At 42.2% G+C, this 23,923-nt stretch overlaps 1 protein-coding gene across 4 annotated transcripts in view; it reads right to left on the bottom strand.

Annotated features, from left to right (window-relative positions):
- LOC120546742 (1-phosphatidylinositol 4,5-bisphosphate phosphodiesterase beta-1) overlaps nucleotides 1-19,635 on the bottom strand; it is a 116,286-nt gene extending 96,651 nt beyond the window's left edge. For 2 of the 4 annotated variants that reach the window (XR_005636930.1, XM_039781909.1), the window contains exons 1-2: nucleotides 19,272-19,635; nucleotides 14,272-14,349 (exon numbers count right to left, since the gene is read on the bottom strand). Coding sequence is in view for 3 of the 4 variants with exons in the window: in XM_039781909.1 (XP_039637843.1) it covers nucleotides 14,272-14,349; nucleotides 19,272-19,370 (177 nt within the window). In the remaining variant the exon portion in view is untranslated. The remainder of the gene's footprint in view (nucleotides 1-14,271; nucleotides 14,350-19,271) is intronic. The other 2 variants (XM_039781907.1, XM_039781908.1) reach the window with 1 other exon arrangement.
- Nucleotides 19,636-23,923: the final 4,288 nt, after the last annotated feature.

The following is a 23,923-nucleotide window of genomic DNA, read 5'->3' as shown; positions in this document are numbered from 1 at the left end:
TCCCGGACCAGATCCCGCCGTAGTTCAACATCACGTCTCCTTAAGTCCTCTAATATTTCCTCATTTATGTCATCAACACATCCATGATTCATGGAAATGTGTAAAACACAACAAGCCACAAAGAATGCTGCGACTTTTTGAGGACTGGAGGCACTTTACAGTACATGTACTGTAAAGTGCCTCCTGACCGATCCAAACACCTGAAGCGCATTTTCAGTAATATTTTTCCTTGTAATTATGTATGGTTTGCAAAAATGGGAATTGCTGCGTCCGTGTAGATGAGGGAAGCAAGGTGTATGCGCGTTGTGCACACGCTACGTTATGGCCAAGCATGCGCCCCTAAAATAGCATCTGAATAACGCGCTACTGACTTTAAACCAGGTTTTTCCTGGTCAGTGGCGGAATTGTTTTGTGAAACTGCAAAATAGCACCAAAGAACGTTTGCGCCGGAACACGCCTCCTCTTTTCGCTGAACCGCCCCCGGGAGCGCAAATACATTCCCTAATTTACCGACGTGCGTCTGTGGAGGGAAAAGTCCGCTGTGGGTCGGGTGCAAAATAGGAATGATACACGCGAGGTGTACAAAGACAATTGCGCTGAGTGCAAGATAGGGCCCATAAACGTTTTATTTCATTTGCACTCTATAACACCCTATTTCAATGAATATACCATCATTAAGAAAAGTGCCTTTAGCTAAAACAAAATGCACCCTTTTGACATATGGTTAACTGAATGTTTTCTTTTACTTGTATCAACCTTCCCACTGTCAGCAGATGAGAAATACTGTAGCAACTTTGCAAATGTTAGTATGAAAGAGCGGTAACATTATAAGTATTATCTTTCCCTCCATCATGAATTTGCCATCAAAGCTAACTTTACCTTTTGTCAATTTTACATCATTCCTCAGAGGAGAAAGGAAGAATTGAAGACGTGCAATTCGGTCTTTAATTTCAGTTCTCCTCTCTCTGTTCTAAGCGACAGGTAGATGAAAGAGAGGAGAAAGAGAATGGGAGAACTTCATTACTGGGTGAACTTCTGACCTACACTGAACAGTCAAAGACTGAAGGTAAACTAAACTGCTGAAGAAAAGAGAGGTGTATTCTCTCTCTGTCAAACCTTTGAATTAAGGTGTGTTTGGTAGGTGTGCATGTACAGTAAGTGTGAGCGCGTCTGTTTACAAAATGCGTGCTCGTCTCTTCCTGTCTTTAAACCTGTGAGGAGTACGAGCTGTGTGATGCTTTGCCGTCGGCTGACAAGCTTTCAGTAACTCCATTTGGTTAGACATTTTGAACATTTCATTCTAGTCCCTCAACTTGACAACCAAGACTCTGTGGCATTTTCTGTTTGGAGAGGAAATGAGTTGAATTGAGGATTATAAATGACAGTTCATTTTATTTATTTTTCCAGCTTTAACACTGCAACATGAGGTTGTGCCCCAGCTAAGCTTTGCTTTTAAAGCCTCGGATGAAACAGGAAGGAAGTGTTTTCTCTTATTGAGAGCTTGTCTACAGTGGGACTTCAAAGTCTTTTGGCTGAATGCCTTTATTTGAAAGGGCTCCCCGAGGAAAGCAGCCACCTGGCTTGGTGCAGCGATAGGCAGTCAAATCACAGCAGCAGGGGGGAGTTGGGGGTTGGGGTTTGAGTACTTTGCAGCATCAAAAAACAAGCTGCATGGATTGGATTGTCATGGCAACTGGGCTGGGTTAGCATTTGAAGTGGAAGGGAAGGGAACGGAAGAAGAAAGAAAAGAGAGAGAGAGAGAGAGTCAGCCTCTGTGTACCAGTTGACTCATAAAACACAGTCCTCCTTTCAAATGTCAGTTTACTCAAAGCATCAGTGTTTAAATGTCTAAGCCATAAATTCAATTTAGCATAATCAAAACTAATAGCGCAAATCAATGACTGAGAGGTTTAAATGGTCCCTTCTGACCTGTGATGGTAGCCTTTTTACTTTTTCACTTACTTTAACATTATCAGAGATCTATAAACTGCTGTGGCTGACTGTGACCTCTGATTTCTGACCCCACAATCCAAATGTGAGGTCATCCCGGTGCAACATACAAACCGCGGCTCTGCACTGATCTATCTAGCACATTTTATTGGATGTGACCATAACAGTCAATGTCCAGCCAACATTTCATTAGAGAACACTCTAGTGAGTCCCGCAAAATCTCTCACAATGGTGTTAATGAGGGACAGAAGAAAAAAAAAATTAAACAAAAACAACAGTGTCATGGGGATCAGAGTTCCCCCATTATAAGACATTAGGGACAAGGAAGAATTTAAAGGTCCCATGACATGGTGCTCTTTGGATGCTTTTATATAGACCTTAGTGGTCCCCTATACTGTATCTGAAGTCTCTTTTATATAGACCTTAGTGGTCCCCTAATACTGTATCTGAAGTCTCTTTTATATAGGCCTTAGTGGTCCCCTAATACTGTATCTGAAGTCTCTTTCCTGAAATTCAGCCTTGGTGCAGAATTACAACCACTAGAACCAGTCCCACAATAAGCTTTCCTTAGGAGGTGCCATTTCTGTGTCTGTAGCTATTGAGGAGGAGAGAAGGGGGGGGGGCAAGGTGGAGGGTGGGGGTGTGGCCTTGACCAACTGTAGAGTTGGGCATCGAGAACCGATTCCTACTTGGAATCGTTTCAAAAATTACGATTCCTTCGGAATTGTTTCTTTATTGGAATTGTCTGGAATCATTTGGAGGATTTGGTTTCAAATCTGATCATGGGTTCCAAATGTAACATGCGCAAGTTTTGGTTTCCGTAGCAGCCAGGCGCTTGTTGTGTTGCAGCCATGGAGCACAGTAAGCGGTGCTCTAGTGTGGCTTTATTTGACGTTGAAAAAGCCCAGTCAAACTGTAACCCACCTTTGAATCAAAATAAAACGTTCCTTTTATTAAGCATGTGACCCGTTTCAACTCCACCACTCAAAGAATCGGAATCGAGAATCGATAAGAACCGGAATCGAAAGGAAGAATCGGAATTGGAATCAGAATCAGAATCGTTAAAATCTAAACGATGCCCAACCCTAACCAACTGCCACTTTGCTCGTTTGAAAGCCATGATGTCTCTCTCTCATTGGTGGGCCAAATTCTCTGGGCGGGCAAAGCAGAGAAAGGGGAGGTAACCTTGCTCCTTATGACCTCATAAGGAGAAGATTCCAGATCGGCCCATCTGAGCTTTCATGTTTCTCAAAGGCAGAGCAGGATACCCAGGGCTCGGTTTACACCTATCACCATTTCTAGCCACTGGGGGACCATAGGCAGGCTGGGGGAACGCATATTAATGTTAAAAAACCTCATAAAGAGAAATGTCCATGCCATGGGACCTTTAATGGTCATAGTGGTTAGTCTTCCTTTGACATTTCTTTCTGAATCTTGAGCACTACATGCAGCCTTTACGGGTTCAGCTTGGTTGCACTGCAGACAAGAAAAAAAGACAAGCACAAACAAGCTGACACTGACTGATTCAGCTGTGTTGTGATGCAGAGCTCGACCAACAGCTCAGTTCTGTCTCAGCCATGCAAATATCTAACTGACAGCTACAACAGCAGCCCGACCTCCACTGCACATTTAAATCTATTCAAATCATGGCTATGCCAGAATGACAAGTCCATAGTCCAGCTAAAGCAGCTGCCTGTGGGGCTATAAGCTAGTATAGAGCCTTACTTCTGACATTTCAGGGTAAAGCTTCACCTTAGGCTCAGCTTATTTACTGCCTGCAATAAAATTACTCCCAGTTGCAGAGGAGCATAATGTTACCATACTGGATAGAATATATGAACACTGGGAGTTGTATTCCTTGGTATCAGAAAAGGCTATCGGATGGGCACTGGCAAAGATGAGCTATTAATCAGCTTGTTATTACTAATGCGCTACTACTGTCATTTCATAGAGAAAATGAAATTAATCGAGCACGGCATATTATTATTGCACCAAAACCAATAATTGAACCGGGCAGGTAATAATGACAAGGTAATCAGTATGTCCACAGAGAGAGGTGTGCCTAGGCAGGGCAAGGCAGACAGAAGCACAGACGGAGACAGAGACAGAATTGAACAAAAACAAGGAGAGTGAAAGTGAAGTAGACCTTTCAGCTGACTGCAGGCTATTGAGCAGGGATAAAGTCAATTTACCGGCAGCACTGATAACTGTACATCTCAGCGCTCCACATCAAAATTTCATTAAGCCCTTCCTTTGGCACCCTTACATTTTTTTACGCTTGAAATAAGTTGTTTTGTTTTGACAATGTTCAAGTGAGTGTAACAAGACAGCTAAAGGGAAAGGCGGTGCAATTATTTGAGTCATCCTCATCAATGGTGCGTCTCTCTTTCTTCATCCACTCTTCCTGTCCCGCTCTGCTTGCTCATTCCTGTGACCGCGTGCAACACCTCCGTCATACAAATACTGAGCACTCGACGTCCAGCTGTGTTCTGTGCGAACAACTGTGTCAGATGAAATGAATCAACATAATAGACATCACTTTTGAATAAGCGGCCCAGAAATAGGCCGGCATAAATGTTATAAATACATCGACCCATGAGACAATGAGAAGCTTAATCATCCTCATCACTCTGCTGCCATAATTTAAACAGCCAGTCACACAGAGCACCCTTGATTGGGCCAACATAAGCTGTTGCTTGTTAGCACTCATACTGTACACGAGCACTTAGTCTAACAATAAGTATCGTATATATATCATTATATCATCAATGACTAATATGAGCTTCATATATATATATATATATATATATATATATATATATATACATACAGATGATTCCCTGCTTATTAACTTGAGTAGTCTAATTCATTTCTCTAATAGCCTTCTTTTTCTTCAGTCACATTTACAACACAGGGCCATCAAAATGTACAATATAAATCCTGAATATTGAGCTGAACATACATTTTGTGCAGGTTTACATTCTGTAATAGTGTAACTTATTAAATGGTGTTAAAAGTATGCATGTGTCTTCCAATTAAAAACTCAAATCATTTTCTCCTTTTCTCTTCCCAACTTTTCGGCAGTGAAGTGTCTTACCAAGAAAAAAAAAGAAAGAGGGATGCTGTTTATATTATATTATATATTTTTTTTAAATACTACCATCTATGACTACTGGTATAGTAGGTAAGGCAAAAGGACAAAAGAAGAGAAACGTACCTTACCATATAATGAACTCCCTCTCTTAACGCAGACCCACAAAGGAAATGTTTATTGCAGGGCTACTGAATGGATTGGATTGCATTACTGTATATTTTGAGGCTGTTGTTTTGTCCAACCTCTTTACATCCCTACATATTATTACTGGCTGTGGGCCATTACTATTATCCTTCACTTGCTGCTACAACATTACTTATGTGATTGGTTAAACGTATCACTTGAATCCAGGGTGTCTGAGCTGCCCAGTCAGAGCTGCTGCTATCGCTAAGTCACCTCCGGTCCCCGGGCAGACCCAGTGGAGGCGCAGAGACTTACACTGAACAGTGTTGGCACCAACGGAGCCTTTAATCAGCCAGACTCTAACGGACAAAAAGCTCTCTTTCCGGATCTGTGGCTCCAAGTTTTGTGAACGGACTCCAGTTGTTCAGAAGAGGAAATGTCCCCGCTCCTCCTCCCCCCCAGTGTTACTTTGTGTGTACGCCTGCTTGAGCATGTATTTGTCTACCCGTAGACCAGCACAGTGCAGTGGAAAAGAAGTCCTGATCGGAAATTCAAAGAGAAAAACAAGACTAACTCAAGCGCAAACAAAGCCTTCTGAAGTCACCCAGGAACTGCTAATCCAAAAGAGTTTGGCAACGCTTTTCTTTCTTTTAACACTTTTCTTTTTCTGCTTTTGACTCTCAGCTTTGATAAACAGGGACTTACTCTACAACTCCAAGTCCACAGATACCCAGGCCACTGTTTTTCTACATTATAGTTCAGTCAGAGCAGATCAGCAGTTTACATTCTCTTGTTTTAGGGTGGGCGCTCTGAGCCAAGATGTTGTTCATGCCACCTAATAAAAAATTGGAAGATGGAAAAAAGTTATCCTTGCTTTACATTGTGTTGTAGGAAACAAACATGGCATGGAGTGGCTGGCTTAACTGTCATAATATTTAAGTGATGCGGTGACAACAGTGATAAAAACCAACAAAGAACCAATAAATAACTGTAAAGACTCCGTACAGCGACATCTAAGGCCGACATCAATAACCCTGCCCTGACCTTTTGCTGTAAGCTTTAGTCAGTCAGGGTTGATTTCAAAGCCTTACCCTCTCTGGATGGCTGATATCTACTGAAGGTAATGTTGCCGTCTGAACACCTTCAGCAATTTTACCCTGTGTGGAAAGAGTTTCCTCAGCTTTCATGAGGACAAAAATTTGCAAAAAGCTTGTTTTTTAAGCATGACATTGACAGAGAACCTAGATGTCAAGTTTTTAGGGCGCAATATTGTGTGAGGGGGACTATCAGTATGATTTGGTACTGTAATTATCAGTTTTATTGAAAGCTGGTATGAAGACACACAATAGAAAATATTGTGTGGCATGACAAGTTGGTTTTAGTACAGATAATTAATCTATCAAAATGACAGTCAGTAGTGCTGTGTGTGTGTCAGTAACTTATCGAGTCCAATATTTCAGCAAGTTTAGCAATGTCCTCTACTGTTCCCGATAGCACAAAGTAACTACGGTTTCCTTTTTGTATCACCTGTTTGTGACAGAAGCAATAGACATTTGACCCAGAGCTCATCAGAAGTCTTTAGTCACTTTAGCCATTTTCACATATGAATTCCAAACTATGTCTGAGGAATTAGGTCCCCCCTGGCTGTTTTCACACATGTAACACACAACAGGAGATTTTCAGATGCGTTCTTACTTAGTGGAAATACTCTGTTGGATTTAGGGGTGGCGCTGGGTAGAGTGTGCAGCAGACAGGACATGACGCAGATCACACTGTGTCACAGAGCTGTTTATAAGTTGGCCATAAACAAACAAGTCTCTTGCCGTTCCTTCAATTTGTCTGACAATTTCGGCGTCGGCCCTTCCGACAGAAGTTCCCATCGTCTCTCCAGTTAGAAATTTTTGTTGCTGTCTCCATATAAATCACCGTCCTTCTTCACCCTGGTATATTGTTTTCTTCCTGTTGTACATGAGCATGGAACGTCATCAACATGCCCACTCACTTGCTGTGAATCTTCACACTGTTGGCTTACACGGATTTTGTACTAGGGAGCTGGCAGGGTAAAGAGGGCTTCCAACTGATTCGGACATTTGACTTTTGTGACCTGAATACTGTCCATCATTCGTTGGCCTGTTGGCTCAGTAGGTAGAGTGGGCGCACATATGCAGAGGTTTATTCCTCTATGCAGAGGGTCCAGGGTTTGAGTCCGACCTGTGACTGTGTGGTTTTCCTGCATGTCTTCCCCCCTCTCTCTCCCCTTTCATGTCTCAGCTTTCCTATTGAATAAAGGCAGAAATGCCCAAAAAATAAATAAATAAAAATACTGTCCATCATTTGGCAAACAACAAGACTTTGCCAGTTTGTGTGACTACAGTGCAGCTCTGGCCTGAATCAGCTGTTTCTATGAGAAAACACATCCAAAATGTAATGAAAATGATAGGTGTATCTGCAGACTGAAGACCACCACGATTAAACTCATGCAATCTGATATAGAATATAATTTTCTGGATTCAATACTGTGATGGATCCCACTGGGCAGAAGTTAAATTGTGGCTGAATAGTCATGTCTAATTGATATTCAACAATGTAAAGGTATAATGATGAGAGTAATTGATTGAAGGGCTGGGCCATATGGAAGAAAGATGAGCAACAGGAGATGAATGTACTTAACACAGAATGAAACATAACTAACTACCTCTGTAAAAATGTCACTGTACTAAAAAAAGAATAAAGCCGCAAATTCAGTAATTATGGATTATTAAAAGGATTTATTAAAATGTCTGCAAAGTTTCCAACCCAATCATTAATGCTAAGTCACACATGTTAGGTGGGTTGAGCTGGCTTTTAAAAATGGTATACAGTAGCAATTTTACATCAGCACAGGTCCAATCTCCTAAAAGCCAGCCTAAATGATATCACCAAAATGTGGCATGAAAGTGACTTGTTAAGTAACGGGGGCATGAGATAAGTCATTTTGTACTTCATGATCTTCTTGTTCTTCTTTTCTCTCGGTTTTTCTGTCCGTCTCTGTTTCTCACTATAGGTTCAGATAAAAGTGTGCCTGTGTGCCAGGCTACAACTTGGCAGAGGTCACAATTCACTTTCAGGAGATTGGCTGCAGATTTATGCCTCGTCTTTCACAACTATATAGTGCTGACGGAGGTGAAGGAGCAGCAGTCTCGGTAATCACAGAAAATTGCTGCGTTGGTGGAAACAGATGTGTAAACTCCACTATGATAGAGTGGAGAGAAGAGGGTGTGTGTGTGTGTGTGTGTGTGTGTGTGTGTGTATGTGTTTGCACATCCGAGTGTGTAATATCTAATACAGTCTAAACCCAAAACAGCCTTACTCATGCTCGGGATTAGGTCAATTATGAGGCTCATTCAGAAATACCCCACACACACTAGCTGCCAAGTGGGGAGTCTGGTTTTGGCCCGGGGTTAACTGTCTTTCACCTCTGAACATCATTTAATGCCATATGCTGAGTGCTTGTCTAGTGAATGTCCCGACATTGGCACACTGCTAAAACACATATCTCCCAGAAGAAAGCATTTAACCTTTTATTATAACTACAGCCTGCTCAGGAGAGCACGTGCAGACACACACACACACACACACACACACACACACACACACACACACACACACACACACACACACACACACACACACACACACACACAAGAAAACAATGATATCTGTTTTAAATGGCAAAATTCACGAGAATATGAGCGGATACCAAAAGAGAATGTGACATTTACAAGGCGTGTGCTGTTGCATGGCAACCATGGCAACTAAACCAAAAGACTGTTCATTTGACTGAGTCAGTCCACCTCTCAGTGTTGAATAGCTCCTCCCCCTGAAAGTCAGCCTCAACCAACAGGAGCAGAAATTATTTTTAACCTACGAAAGAAGCACCTGTTCCTGGTTGGACATTACAGGAATGTTGGTGTGCGAGTGTAGGTGCCTACACGTGTGACTGCGTGTGGGTGAATGGGTGTGTAGAGCTGGGTGCTGGTACGCAGCACAAACGGGTGCTGGTACGTGTGCACGTTTGTTCATGGCACTGTAACTGGTATATGTAAAGTACCATAATCAACCATGGTGGAGGGTAAAAACTAACTTAGTGACTTGTGTCATTAAAAAAATGGTTTGTGTCAAGTGACTCAGAGGCACAAGGTGACGATTTTTCTTAAGGCTATGTCTGCCTCATTTCTGAGCAAAGTATTTGTGAGTAGAAGCCAAACAATCATATTCTCAAAATAGCACCGGTACACATTTGCTAATCGGTCAACAACAAAATTTAACAAAAGCAAAGTAATTGCCCATTTCAAAGTCACTGAAGTAAAACTCCAAATGGGAGTGTTATTGCAAAGCTCTGAACAAGGAAGTATATTCAAGTTCCCCGTTCTTAAGTGCTGTGTGCTTTTTCTCGAATAAGGGAAAGCAGCTCACCTCATTTAATAACTAAGGAAATTGTGTCAACTTTTAAATTATAACTAACTTTTGATGATTCACAGTGATACTACATAAGTTGAAGTGACTTCCCTCCAACATTTACGACACCGTGGTTAATGTATATCTAACGTACGATGGAAATATGTTGACAAAAGGTCACGAGGTGGTATTCATTTACTTTGAGTTTACACATGTTTGTGTTTTGCTACTCATGTTATTGTTACTGACATTATTATCACAAGCAACATCGCTGTCAGCGACCGTCATCGTGATTGTTGTCAGATCTCTATCTGTGAAAGGGTTTTGAACATTGTGTGTGTGTGTGTGTGTGTGTGTGTGTGTGTGTGTGTGTGTGTGTGTGTGTGTGTGTGTGTGTGTATACAAAACAGCGGGTCTTTCAACGTGAAGGAGAGAGCAGACAGAAACACAAAAAGCCAGCCAAATGGACTCTGAACCAAACACATACAAACATGAGAGAGAGTTATGACTGCAGGAGTTTACATAGCAGTGCCCTGTTTAAAAATCCAGCAGTGTGCAGAAATGGAGCTCACGTCACACTAGAATCCACACAGTTTGCACCTGTTTTATCCACAAAGGAAAGGAAGAGATTGTGCAGTACACTTCAACTATATCAGACTGTATTAACTAGCTTCAACAAGAGTGGCATTTTTCAAGCTCCTGTTTTGGCAAATGCCCCACAAGTGGAAGGAGGGAAGCAAAAAAATACAAAAATAAAAATCAAATTAAGCTTATCTCTGAATCCAGGGTGTCTTAGCTCGTCTCCTGGGCTGCTGCCATCGTTAAGTCCCCTCGATTACCCTGACAGACTCAATCAAGAATCAATAAAAGTATCTTATTGCATTTTCTGACATTTCTACCGTAGAATACTTTGTGTTTATAGTTGAGGCCATATTGTCAGCACGACTTACTCTGACTGCAACAAAACCATCAAGATGAAACTCGAGGAATCCTTGAGTCTTGAGTCATCAAGTGAAAGGCTAGCCAGGAGGAAAAGGCTAAGAACATCACGCCTTAAACAGATCTGACATTGAGTCTTCGCTGCCGTCAAAACTAAACTTTGCCGTTCTGACCTTAAAACATGGCTGAAATCCACTGCTGGATCAGACTCAGATTGAAAAAGACAAACCTCTGTTTTAGCAGAAATGTCCTTCTATCACCCGTCCCCTCTCTCTGTCTCAGTGTGACACACACGCCAACATACTGTTTACAAAGTCACTGATTTGCAAGTCACAAGTAAGTCTCAAGTCTCTATTATAAGGTCCCAAGTCCTAAAGTTTGTCGGAGTCCTTATGGAATTAGCAACGTTAAGCTAATTTTACTGTTGGCCAATCAACAATGATAGGCCACTTAGGTTAGACATTGCCGATTGTTTATTAATACTAGTCTATAATCACGACGTTCCACTTCCAAGGATTGCAGTGCTGTCGGAAATTCAGCTGTATTGGGAATTTTAAACTCCGGTGGATTCATGAGGACTATGGTTAACTACTCCTCAGATCTCTGCAGGGTGAATCCAGACAGCTAGCTAGACTATCTGTCCAATCTGAGTTTTTGTGTTGCACCACTAAAACAACTTTTGAACATACAAGTTCCACCAAAACAAGTTCCTTCCCGAGGCTATTTTGCAGAGGCACCTTAGCTCTGTCCGGCGATTTTGATTGGTTTAAAGAAATGCCAATAAACCAGAGCATGTTTTTCTTCCCCCAACTCTTTCCCCCTTTCCAGTCCGTCCCGTAAAATCAAAAGTAATGAGATTCATGCCTTGAGTCTGACGAGAGTCCAAATCATATGACTCGAGTCGACAAGGCTGACACACACTAGTAATAGCTTTACAATTGTATTTTAGACAGCATGAGTCAATACATAATTTGAACTAAAATACATAAATTAAATAAAAAGTATGATTTGAATCGTGTTTTGAGGACTGCATCCATCACGTGTGTGTTGAAAGTGAGCACAGTAGGCACACTGGGTACAGTTCTGCTGTGCTTCTGAAGAATCTGAGGAATGCTTATACTCTGCAGGCCATCAGGCTTGGTCTCTAACACACACACACACACACACATACATACACATAACAACTGGACGCAGCATCGCAGCCTGTTTAAATTGGTCTGCTGAACAGATGTGCAATACCATCATGAATAAACGTGAGCGAAAAATACAAGCAAGACATATTTTCAACACATACAACACACACGTTTGTGTGTCGACTGTGGCACTGAGGAATATAGCGGGTGCCTTTCTTTATGCCCTAATAGAGTTTTGTCTGTGCGGCGCTTGGTATCAATTTGAGTTATTATGTGTGCGACAGGACTGCTCTCACTGCTGAGAGACAGACCAGACACCCACACACGTAAATGCGCGCACACACAAAAGCCTCATCATTCAAAATCCTCGCCTTATGACGGAGGCACAGGAAATAATGACAAATTGATGCCAAGCAGCCTCTCTCAATTCTCTTATTGGAGAATCACGCTTGTTGACCACAGACACACATTTTCCTCACAAACAAGCAAGCAAGACATAAAAAGTGCTCCTCTGTCTGGCTCTCTCCTTCCAGACAGGGAAGTCTTTCCTCATCGATTGTTGAGTAGAACTGTATACGCCCTGAAGACATCCCCTCTTTTTCCACATAAAGTGTATTCATTTACAGGTTGCCAACATAATAGGATCCTTTCTCTGTTGATGTTTGTATGTGTATGGAGGTGTGTGTGTGTGTGTGTGTGTGTGTGTGTGTGTGTGTGTGTGTGTGTGTGTGTGTGTGTGTGTGTGTGTGTGTGTGTGTGTGTGTGTGTGTGTTCAGAGGTAAAGCCTCGGCCAGCACTCCTGTCTGTGCTCTGGTACGGCTGCAATGAAATGCCCTCATCTCGGCAAACATAAAATCAATGGTAGCTATTAATTAGTCTACCTCTAACTGCCTTTGCTGATACAGTCATACACACAAATAGAACAGGAACACATTACGCCTATTGAGCTGTTTGGAGGCGGATTGGATTTAAAAGAATAGAGGCGCGGATAGGCTGACTTGTACAGAAGCTGTAAATAAAAAAAAAAATAAAAAAACATAAACAACAACTTGACCAAACTGGAATAGCCTCTGCAAATTATGTATACACTTTCAAGGTTAAATTGAGAGGAAGTGCTTTTTAAGGTTACTGAGTCAGATATGGTCTGGTATCTTACATTTCACAATCTTGTTCCTGGTTATTATGAAAGCCTTTGCCATAATTGGGGAGGAGAAAAAAAACCAAAACACAATGCACTATGGAATAATCTCACAGGTGTCAAGTTTAGTACTGCAGGTGCAGCAGTTCAGATCTCGGTGGGTTTTTTTCCAGCACTGCTCTTTAACTGGCTTAAGTCAAAATGGATGGTGAGAACCTCCCTACCTGGTGTGCTGCTGACTAAGATTATGAATAAAAGATGGGTCAGTGTCACCAACATTCAAAAATGGCTACCAAGACAAGCCAGTTGAAAGCCACCTGAACAGTAAAACATCTCAAACTCAAACCTGTCTGCTTCCGATACTTCTCTAATAATCTTAAATGTACTATGATAATTTTTACAACTGGAACGCCTAACATGGCCACCACAGAATTCTAATAGTGTTGCCATGGTAATGAGTACTGGATCGTGCAATGACAGTAGTACATGACAACGTTGGATAGCTTCAACCAGTCGTCTGTGAACAAATGATGCCTTTGCTGTGGTAATATACCAGCTCCTCAAGCATGAAGCACTGTAACATCCCATCACAACACAATTCAAGTACTTACAGAAATCAATTTTCTGACAGCTGAGCCACATTGTGAGGCAGGATTATATTGTATATAGTTAGTAAACACAATCCATTCCATTTTGTTTTTTTTTTTTTTCAATTGTGCCTGCGGATGCACATTCAATTGACTCTCTATCTTCTGCTCAAACCTGTTCAGATTCATGCCAAACAAAACGAGAAGGGAAGGCTGTTTTCACTTTCACTGCAGACGACAAAAGAAAACAGAAAGTACTTTGGTGGACAGTGGACACCAAAGCTTCTTATACTTAAATTGAGTCTGGGCTTTGCTCACAAAGAGCATTCTGGCCGACAATGACACTGCGGAAAACGCAGCTTCCTCATTCATTTGAATGAGATTACTGTGTTGGCACATCAGGGGCTCCAGGCACAGAGGGCTCCGGGGAAAATACAACAAAATAAGAACAGCAAAAAAGTTCAGCATTTTGGCTTTCCTTCTACCACCATGCAATGCAAACTATTAGGCAATGCACTGCATTGGCCAATCAGATATGCGTAAGCACACAGTCCAGGTGGAATACCTCGAATCGGGTACCTCTTAGCATTATGCTAATTTGATGTTTAACATTTCAAAAGTGAGATGGAAAAAAAAACAATTACTGTCTTGCTGCTGTGATAACTTTGAATAAATCTGGGCTCAAAGACGTGTAAACTGTATCTTGCAGTGAAATATCTTCAAATTTGGTTTGACGTTCATCTTTCATGTTAATGCTTCCTAAGAATTAAAAAGTTGGGACTGCAAAAAAGAGTTTCACGTGAGCGTTACAGGTGCAAGCTTGAAGGCTCCGCAGATCCAAAACAGTTGAGTAGGCGTGCAATGTCTCACCTTGTTCTGGTCGGTCCAATACAAGAAGTAACCTTTGGGGTCGACTGTTAGAGTCACCGGGGTCACAGTGGTAGAATCCTGGAGGAAAACAAAGAAGAGGACATCTGGAGTCAATGTGTGTGTGTCTGCTTACGTCTGTGTATCCCTGTCTGAGTCTGTGGTTTTATAAGAGTGCATGCTTTTGTGAGCATGGCAGAGTATTCTCTTGGCAAACCAATTAATTGAGTTCTCAGGATCAAAGCCTAGTTCTTGTAATACCACATGCAAACTAGAATCTGAAATGACATTAAAAGTGCCGTTTATGTTGTAAGCAGGCACCCAATCATTTCTTTCTAGGGTACTTTCCCCACCATGAACTGGCATCACCAAACAAGGACTAGTGTGTGTGTGTGTGTGTGTGTGTGTGTGTGTGTGTGTGTGTGTGTGTGTGTGTGTGTGTGTGTGTGTGTGTGTGTGTGTGTCTTTGTTTGTGAGACTCTTACAATCATGAACATCAGGTTGTTTCACAGCTGATGTTTCCATTTTCCCCTCTTGTAACAGACAAATGCTTTCCCACAGTTCCCACACACGGACGGCTCCAAGCCTCACACACACACACACACACACACACACACACACACACACACACACACACACACACACACACACACACACACACACACACACACACACACACACACACACACACGCACAGTTTGACCCTGAGGCATACATGGCAATGCCATATTATTTGGATGTGTCTATAAAAAGAAAGAGCCTTTGCTTCTTCTTTTTTCCTGTGTCCACAGCGGCCGTGGTTCAGCACAACAGTAGCGTATTGTCCTCCTCAATCAGCCATGGCTGTGAGATCACAGAGATGGAAACCGCATTTGCCGCACAGAGCAAGACAATCTTCAAAGTGTCTTCAGGAGGCTTCTAATGATGTTCCTATCACAGCATTGGGAGACATAACGAATGGTCTGCATCTCCTACCCGCTTGGCATATTTGGGTGCGACCCTATGTGACTTGCAGTGTCGGGTATCATGAAAAGGGTTGAGCTGGGGAGCTAGTAGACAGCAGAGTAGTCTGTGTTGATGTGTAGTCGAGTATTAGTACTCTGAAATCATTTCTTATTGTCTAAATACGTCAATCCCAGTTTAGGGAACCTGGCACATGGGCTCCATGATAAACCAATACTGAAATCCACCCCTTTATGAACCCATTACAAAATTGAAAAAGAGAAAGAAAGAAAGAAAAAAAGGGAATTAAGCAGAAAGTCAACAAGCGACTAACTGGATGCTGGATTTGGTAAGCTGCTGCATCAAATGCATACAGTGATGTTTTCTATGGCAACCATCATTCCGGTAAAATTTAGAGACTCGAGGAAAACGTTTTGGTTCTGTTCACATGATTGCACAATCTTTGCGGGCTTGGTTGTATGACAAAACACGCAGCTCATACCAGTACCACTGAATGCATGCAGCATACTCACATACAGTGTTTACAGAAAAAGGCCTCATGTTCGCAGTTCTTGGATACAGCATCTAAGAATCAACTGCAGACCCATATCTCTGATCGCCATTTGAGTTTTAATCCAATTTCTTCAATTTAGTTTTTACAGATAAATATCTCTTTCCCATTCTCCATGAAGACATCACTTACTCCAAGAAAACTCTATAAAATAACGAGTTGGATCAGTAATTTCTGCAGTAGACCAATAAACCAAGTCAAGAATTCACTCATGGGGCAAGATGTGGCGATTGATGGATTGTCTTTGGTCAGAGAAAAAAACAAAACATGGCTTGAGAGCACTGGGAATCTGCCTAATGATGTGAGAGAAGTCATTTCCACCCGCTTCTTTCTTAATGTCCTAACTCACCATGGCCACCATTACCAACACATTAAGCCATTATTGACTCTTAGCGACGATGTCCTCGTGGGTCCGCACATTTACGAGAAAAAAAAACACATTTATTTAGAGCATTCAGAATAATTTGCTGAGATAAATACCTCCGCAGTAGCTCATGCTTTCTTATTGTCATTTGAGTGACTTGTGAAAGTACAAACACACTTAGAGAACCGATCCCAGGCAGGAGACATTGCCTGTTTTTTCAATAAAAAGTTAGTACCGTTAACTATCAACTGAGGAGGTGTGTTCGAGAGGTGATTTGAGCGCAGCATATTTCAGTTTTGTATGCTATTGACATATTCTACTACTTTTAAGGGATTTTAGGCTAGATGATCAGTCTCCCCGTGTTGGTCCAAAAACTGCCACAAAACACACCAAAAAGACGAGAGGAGACGAGACGTAATACATCTCTATACCAGCAGGCGGCGCTAATCTGTATTGTTGCCCAAGAAATGAAAACCGGCAGCCGATTGGACGAACGCGTCACATGGGTTTGTTTTCTCCGGAAATTCAAAGCCAGACTGTCATGGCGGCCGTTCAGAATCATATATGTCAATGTTCAGAATACGATCTCATATTGTACTAAAATAGCTCACTGAAACATGTTTCTGAAAACATTTTAAGAGAGAAATAGGCCATGCAGTTGCTGAATCTGTCTTCATTTCAGCTCAACAAAGGTCAGTTTAAAAGATTTTCGTCAGATTTTGAGAGACTCTAGTCACCTCATTCTGCTCCCCATTTCCGGGTGAGTCCCGACTGCCCTGCCAGCGACTGAACATGTCGAGTTCGGCCAAGTAAAATCGACAACGTCAGGCCCGACGGCCGACGCAGGGCACAAACGAACAGATTTGCGTCACTGACCTCGCCAGACTGTCTAACGGCCGATAATCGGCTAAGTGTGTCCCGGATATAGATATATCTTTAAGGTCCTTTTCTGGATCTCCGCCTATCCTCCACTTAACAGACAGCCCCATTACGGCACCCATTGGTGCTGAATGTACCATTTGAACTGACTGACAAATAATAATCCAACCCAGGCAGTGTTTTAAACCACAAAAAGACATGTCATGAGCCACAGCAGCAGCAGCAGCAGGCTGTCTGCAAGTGGCAGCAACAAGGTGTGTACGGGAGGGAGGTTGGGGAGGTCTGGGACTATCTCACAAACATTTCGAGAGGTTTTCTGATTGCTCTTCTATTCTTTTTCAACAGTCCACGACCAGGCGGTGTGTGCTGAGGTCTGCAGTGCTTCAGACAGTCTGCTCTCGAAAACTCATGGCTGTTGTTCATTGCCATCCTTACACAATAAACCAAACTTAACACATTTTCTGCCTCCACAGAACGTCAGCAGTGAGACAAAATCTGTAATTTTGTAATCCATTTTGCTCATACACATTGAAATATTAGAATTTCTTGTTCAATTTCCTATTGAAAGAGGTTAGAGTGGAGCCCAACATCAAAAGCCAAGATAAAAAAGAAAATGATTTAATTCAATCCTTTTTTTCCACTGACAATCTATTATAGCTTTATCTCTTTTTGGTCTGTCTCGGTATTCCTCTGTGATTCTTTCCATGAAATAATACAGAGAGGAACGAGGAAGGAAGGAAGGAAGGAGTGCGTGGGAAATGAAGCAGTATCTGTGCATACGTCTGTGTTTGAGGGTGTGTGTTTTCACAGGAAAAGGCCTGATGGGCATTTGGTTCTGGAGATAGGCCCACATGTACAAACTACAGTACACAAACACGGCTGTTAGGGGAAACCGATTCACACCCCATCTCACAACATACCAACCAGAGAGCTAAAGGGCTGAGCACTCATCAGTAACTACTAGTTAAGGAAATACTCAAGCTCTCTTATCTGTGTGTAAGATTGATAACTCACAAAGTGGTAGGTTTGCAAGTGTGCATAATTTCCTCTCCGCCATCTGTAAGGACCACATTCACACTCTTATAACACTCATGCCATCTGTGCTGTGCCTGAATCACCTGAGCGGATTATTCCACTGTGTATGTGTGAGGATGATCTTAGCACAGTTTATTACCAACACCTGAATGCCTATGCTAATCTAAATGTATGATTTACATTATTTATTGAGATTTGATTCTTCTTTAATAAATACTTTCACACAAGATTATAACAACAGTTCCAGGCGGGCACATCAAGAGCAACCGGTTTCACCGAATGAAAGTAATCATGACTGTGCTCATATTCAAATGATCATAGAGTTAAGATATACAAAGGTTTGGAGAAGCCAGAGGAATGTGTGCAGCTATTCAAATGAGATGGGCTGCAAAAACATGTGAAACAAATATCACAGAAAGTCTAATTAAGAACATAGAGATATATTGTTGTGACTGCATAGGAGGTGAAAAAAAAAAAAACAATAAGGTCACTCAGTTGAAATTCAGTTTTAAGTGCAACAGCTATAGGTTAATTCTCTACACGGGGTTATTAGAGGGATGTGGTGATTTGGGGTTGGGGGAAGGTGCAGTGCGTCATAGCGGTCTGTTAAGGCTACTACTGTTGTGTTATTGCCGGCTACTCAGCAGCAGCGTGCAATCAATTTTAATCAAGGTCATTTCACTACAGCTATATAGCCAGTAGTATGGATGAAAACAAAGCCCGATCGTTATTTAACTCTTGCCTGTTGGTTCCGCTGCGATCCGCAGCGGAACCAACTTATTCATTGTTGTTCATTTATAAAAATGTGTTTTAGTGAACGGGGGAGGGGTTAGCTTTATTCACATATTTAATTACTTTAATAAGCAGAGCACATTCTCACAAACAAGCGCGCGCGCGCGCACACACACACACACACACACACACACACACACACACACACACACACACACACATATCGTAAATTGGGAACTGTAAAGCACATGTTAGTAGACAGGCTATTTCTGCTGCATTTCTTTATACAAGTAACCAGCAAGCCAAATGCAGGCAGTGCGGTCTCCTCTGACAATTAAAGCTGTTGGCTACTGTTGCATGAGTAGCCTAGCCTATAGATTGTGTAATACATTCTATATGCATGCATACAAAGCGTGCAGAAAACACCCGCCAATGGAAAAAAGAAAAGACTCAGTACCGGTCTCTCTCGCCATTACTTACATCATCCCATTTCATAAATTTGGTGCCCCTTCTTAGGCTCTCGGGCACGGACACTGGCTTGAGCTGCAGCGCATGAACTCCAGGCTGTGCCCCTGCCATTGCCTCATCTACTCTTCTCGACGCACGGCAGGGGTAGAAATCAGTCACTTCACTCTCTTCTACTCTTACGTCTCTTCCTCTTCTTTTGTAATCTGCTTAAAAGCCGGCTGACTTCACTACTGCTGCCAGCAGTATGTCATGCCCGCATTGACGGCGGCGGTGGCGCGTCTTGGCTTTGGAGAGCTGTATGGAGGAGGACGCAGGCGCAGCGGACCGGGGCCACTAACTGACTGAATGACTGACTGAGTCTGACTGAGCGACATGCAGCTAAAGAATACACGAGGAGAGAAAGGGAGAGAAAGAGGGAGGGAGAAAGAGAAGGAGGGGGGTCTGAATAAGTTACATGTCTGGTTTCAAATTGTACAAGTCAATGCATGTACAGGATCGATGCTTGAAGTGATCTAGCGCCTCCGTGCGACCGAGGCAAGATGATGGTAAGAAGTGGACCAAAGCTCAATTTTACAGTCTATGATGAGAAGCCAAGGGTGTGAAAAACTCAGAAAAGCAAGACAAAAGCAAGTGCATGCAACGCTGATCTTTGGTTATTGCTGGTTTGGGAAATCATTATTCATGCATTCTGTAATACAGTATTGCAAGGTACTATTTTTTTTCCTTGGGAGATGAACAATAGAATTTTGTTTGGGTGCTGTTACCATGCTACCCTCACATGTACATTGTGATATACACTGTAGAATGGAATTAGAAATATCTCATCATGATTTATCCTTCGGGTGCATAAGACCATCAGCCATTTGTTCCTTGAGTTAGGACAGTTTTTAGGCAAAACCCAGTGGTTAAAATCAGGTGACTCACATGGAATGGATGTTTATGTGGATATGGCGTTTATATTTGGCACCATATAGACTCCGACCTTAAGCTTGTCACTCCCCAAAAGGAAGCATCTGTAGTTTAGCACAGCAGGGTGTGATGATAACGTCCCCTCTATAGGTAGGCTACATAGATTCAGAGCCCACGGGTGGATTAAGGGTGGAGTGGTGGGGCTTTTGAAATGCTATTTATACAACAGCAGCAGTGGCAGGTGACAGCATAGTTTTCAGGTAAGCAGTGTGGCAGCAGGCATGCAGCAAAGAACGAGCAGACTGCTTAAATACACCGCCATAATCAAAAGGGTGGTTGGATGTTGTAGTGGGAGGAATAGCCTGTGAGTGTAGCAGCAGACTCGGTTTGATTATAAATAAAAATAAAAGGATTAATATTTTTTGTTGGAATTCTCAAAAAGGCTTTGAAATATTCAGGCTGTCATGTAGAGAGTTGAAATCTATTTAATAAATTAGGAAGCCTCTTTATGTGTCTTTGTGTGTGTGTGTGTGTGTGTGTGTGGTCTGTCTTTGAAATATCTCATGAACCGTTCATCCAATTTACTTCACACTTGGTTTCCTGGGTTCCCAATGAATGTGGGGTTTGTATTTGTGGGACATATGGAGCAGTTTGGACAGCAGTGGATATTGGATATTAAAAAACTGTGAATAAAACTAAACTGCCAAACAATAAAGGTTAAGGAAAAAATTGCCGTCAAAAAGCAACACGCAGCAGGCTGTTGACATGCTCTGTACAGCAAGTCAACAACGTTACATGATCAAAAAGCAAACGTTTCTTCACTTTTCTGGAGCACGAGCGGAAAGCTGGCAGGAAAAATCGCAACTGTTGTGTTGAAAAAGCTTGAGAAAAAAAGGAGCTACCATAACGCTGGCTCTTCCGTGTCTACCCTTCACAATATAAGCCCAGCTTAAATTCACTTAGAGCATTTCGCTAAGAGGAAACTCAATAAAAAGCCATTTTGCTGACACTAAATATCAAACAAAAGCCAGACACTATATCATATGAAGTTGCTGTCAGCTGTTAATTCACTACTTCCTCGAAACTTCGAGTTTCCTCCGCAGCGCGGTGCAGATATAGGTCGGGCAATGTGAGACTATCCTGGAGCTGACCGGGCGAAGACAGCAGTTTTTATCACTCACCCTGGGTCCAGTTAATTAAGTGTGCTACTAACTTATAACATTACCGTCGGCAAAATACCCCGCAATTAAATCCATACTTCAGCGTTAAACGTCAAGCCACTAAGCCTGTATGGAAATGAACACCTCTGCTGAAGTGTTAAATTCGCTAACGATAATAATGACGAGACGAGACAACACCGGCATCATTAAACGCTGAACATGCAATATCGCTGACGAAAAAGACAACACTAAAATGTAGTCGAACAAAAACTCTCTTTATTTGCATTGCCTTCCACCTTTTCTTCCCGCCCCCTTTGTCTCGCACTCTCTCTGCGCACACACTCACCGGCTGATGAATGAGTCCCTCTCTGTACTCAGTCCGGTTCTGGGGGTTGATTAAAGCAGCTTTTTGCTGATTGGCTCTCATAACGGGCCGGATGGGTATCACACTGCCATGAGTTCATGAGGCAGCTGTCTGATTACTCCACATTTTAATAGTGATATTTTGTGATTAAATTCTGAATCTGCAACTCTGTCAGGTAAACGTAGTAGTACAATGTCTTCCTCTGATGTAGAAGTACACCGTAAGTCAGTAGTAGACTAAACAGTGGAGTTGCATATTAAGTGCTTAGTACCTTCTGTAAGTAATTTTGGGGTACAATGGTTCTGGAGAATTCTACAAGCAGCAATACCACAGGCCAAGCAATCAGCCCGTTCCAAACAGGCCCATTTTGAACGGGCACTGTACTAGTTTATATAAATGGAATAATTGCATGATGAAAACATACATGCAGGCAAGTCAATTTGCAAGCACCACCTTATTATTTCTAAAATCCTGGCTATGTTCCTGGCATCATGTTAACGTAATCAGAAGGCAAAACAAGATTATTCATAGCTGCATATGGAGGGTAACAGGTGCAACTTTAATTTAAGAAATCAGTCCACACCCATCAGCTAGAATGGAGAGTGATTTCTGTTTAAGTGCCCAAGCATGGCTGTGGGCCTTCTTTCTTCTTCATGACTAAACGTCTTCAAAGTTCTGTGAGTCAAGGGTGCGTCACCATCTTTTTTTAGCTGAAAATTCTTATTAAATAAAACATAGAGCCCTTCTGGGCTTTGTACCACCCACACTCTTTGTTTTCTGCCATTTCCAAAAAGGGACAGACTACAGACTATTTGAGGCCTCAAAGCAGCCTCCGTGTCTCCCTGTGGTCAGTCACTGGCCGGCCCTGACTGTCAGACATGTCAAACTAGTCAGACCTGTCAAAGTCTGACTGGCACTTTTCATGTCAGTCTTAAGTGTAGTTTGTTTGAGTTTGCCTCCTGTCATTAATGATTGATTAACAGTGACAGTTTGGGGACCAGGCCCTGAATAGAGTTATAGTTGTGTGATAGCTCAGGAAAGTGAGAAAGGGATGTGTGTGTGTGTGTGTGTGTGTGTGTGTGTGTGTGTGTGTGTGTGTGTGTGTGTGTGTGTGTGTGTGTGTGTGTGTGTGTGTGTGTGTGTGTGTGTGTAAAGATACAGAGGCATTAACCTTCATATTTAAAGACAATAATTTCTGATGACAGAATTCCAAAGTAGAAGCACTTACTTCAGTAAGAACAACAAGTGCACCAAATACTCATTGCAATACGGAGACACAAATGTTTTTATACCGCAAATGAGTCATTGATATCCTGGCATGCCCCTGAATTTGGTTTCCGTCATCTGTCTTCCTATCAGCCCTAACTCTAAAATCAGCCACAGCACTCTCGCACTAGAGACAAAGTCCTACAGTAGGGAGAAATAATTGGATTGTCTGTATATGAAAGTACTTCGAGCACAAATTTCCTATTACCTTCTTTTAGAGAAACACTGAGCTTTTAAAATGAAGTTATCAAAGTTATTTCTTTCTTTCCTTTATGTTGAAACAAATAAAATGTGGATGTTTATATAGAAAACGCAATCAGTGATGCGTCAGGAAGATTTGAGGCAGAGATTAGAATTAAGAAGACATTAAAGAATAATTCAGTGGGCCTCTATCAGGAGACCGCACACATCCTAATTTGTGTTTTACAATGTTCTTGGACAAATAACAGCAGAAGTCTAGTTGGTGGGGAATCTCATCTTTTAGAACCAGTACTCAGCCGTGGTAGAAATTAATTTAATTTCCTAAAGAACAGCTCCTTCTTAAACTGACTTCCTCCAGTGCAGGGGCTGGAGTAACCTGTTAGGGGGCAGAGGGGCCGCTACAATAATCTGTGGACCCTTATTACGCCTCCCCAGATCAGGGACGGACTGACAATCTGTGCATTCGGGAAAAGTCCAGAACGGCCGTCCAACCGACACAAAAATAGTCTAATAAAGCGATATTAACAGCCAACAGCAGGGGGGCGCTAATACGATCACTTACTGTATATGCTACGAGTTAAAGAAACTGAGGAGGTTTTAGGCCTACTAGACTGGCTATCACCAATTCACATGAGGGACAGACAGCAGAGTTAATTTCACATCAGCGAGAGGTACGGGTAAGTGCCAGGAGCAGGAGACATTATAATAGGCTGCCTTTATCCCTATCTTAGCAAATTGCATAGTCAGCTATCAACATGGGTGTG

The sequence above is a fragment of the Perca fluviatilis genome, chromosome 18 (assembly GCF_010015445.1).
Source record: "Perca fluviatilis chromosome 18, GENO_Pfluv_1.0, whole genome shotgun sequence".
NCBI classification, from domain to species: Eukaryota; Metazoa; Chordata; class Actinopteri; order Perciformes; family Percidae; genus Perca; species Perca fluviatilis.
This window is presented reverse-complemented; position numbering and strand designations above follow the sequence as displayed.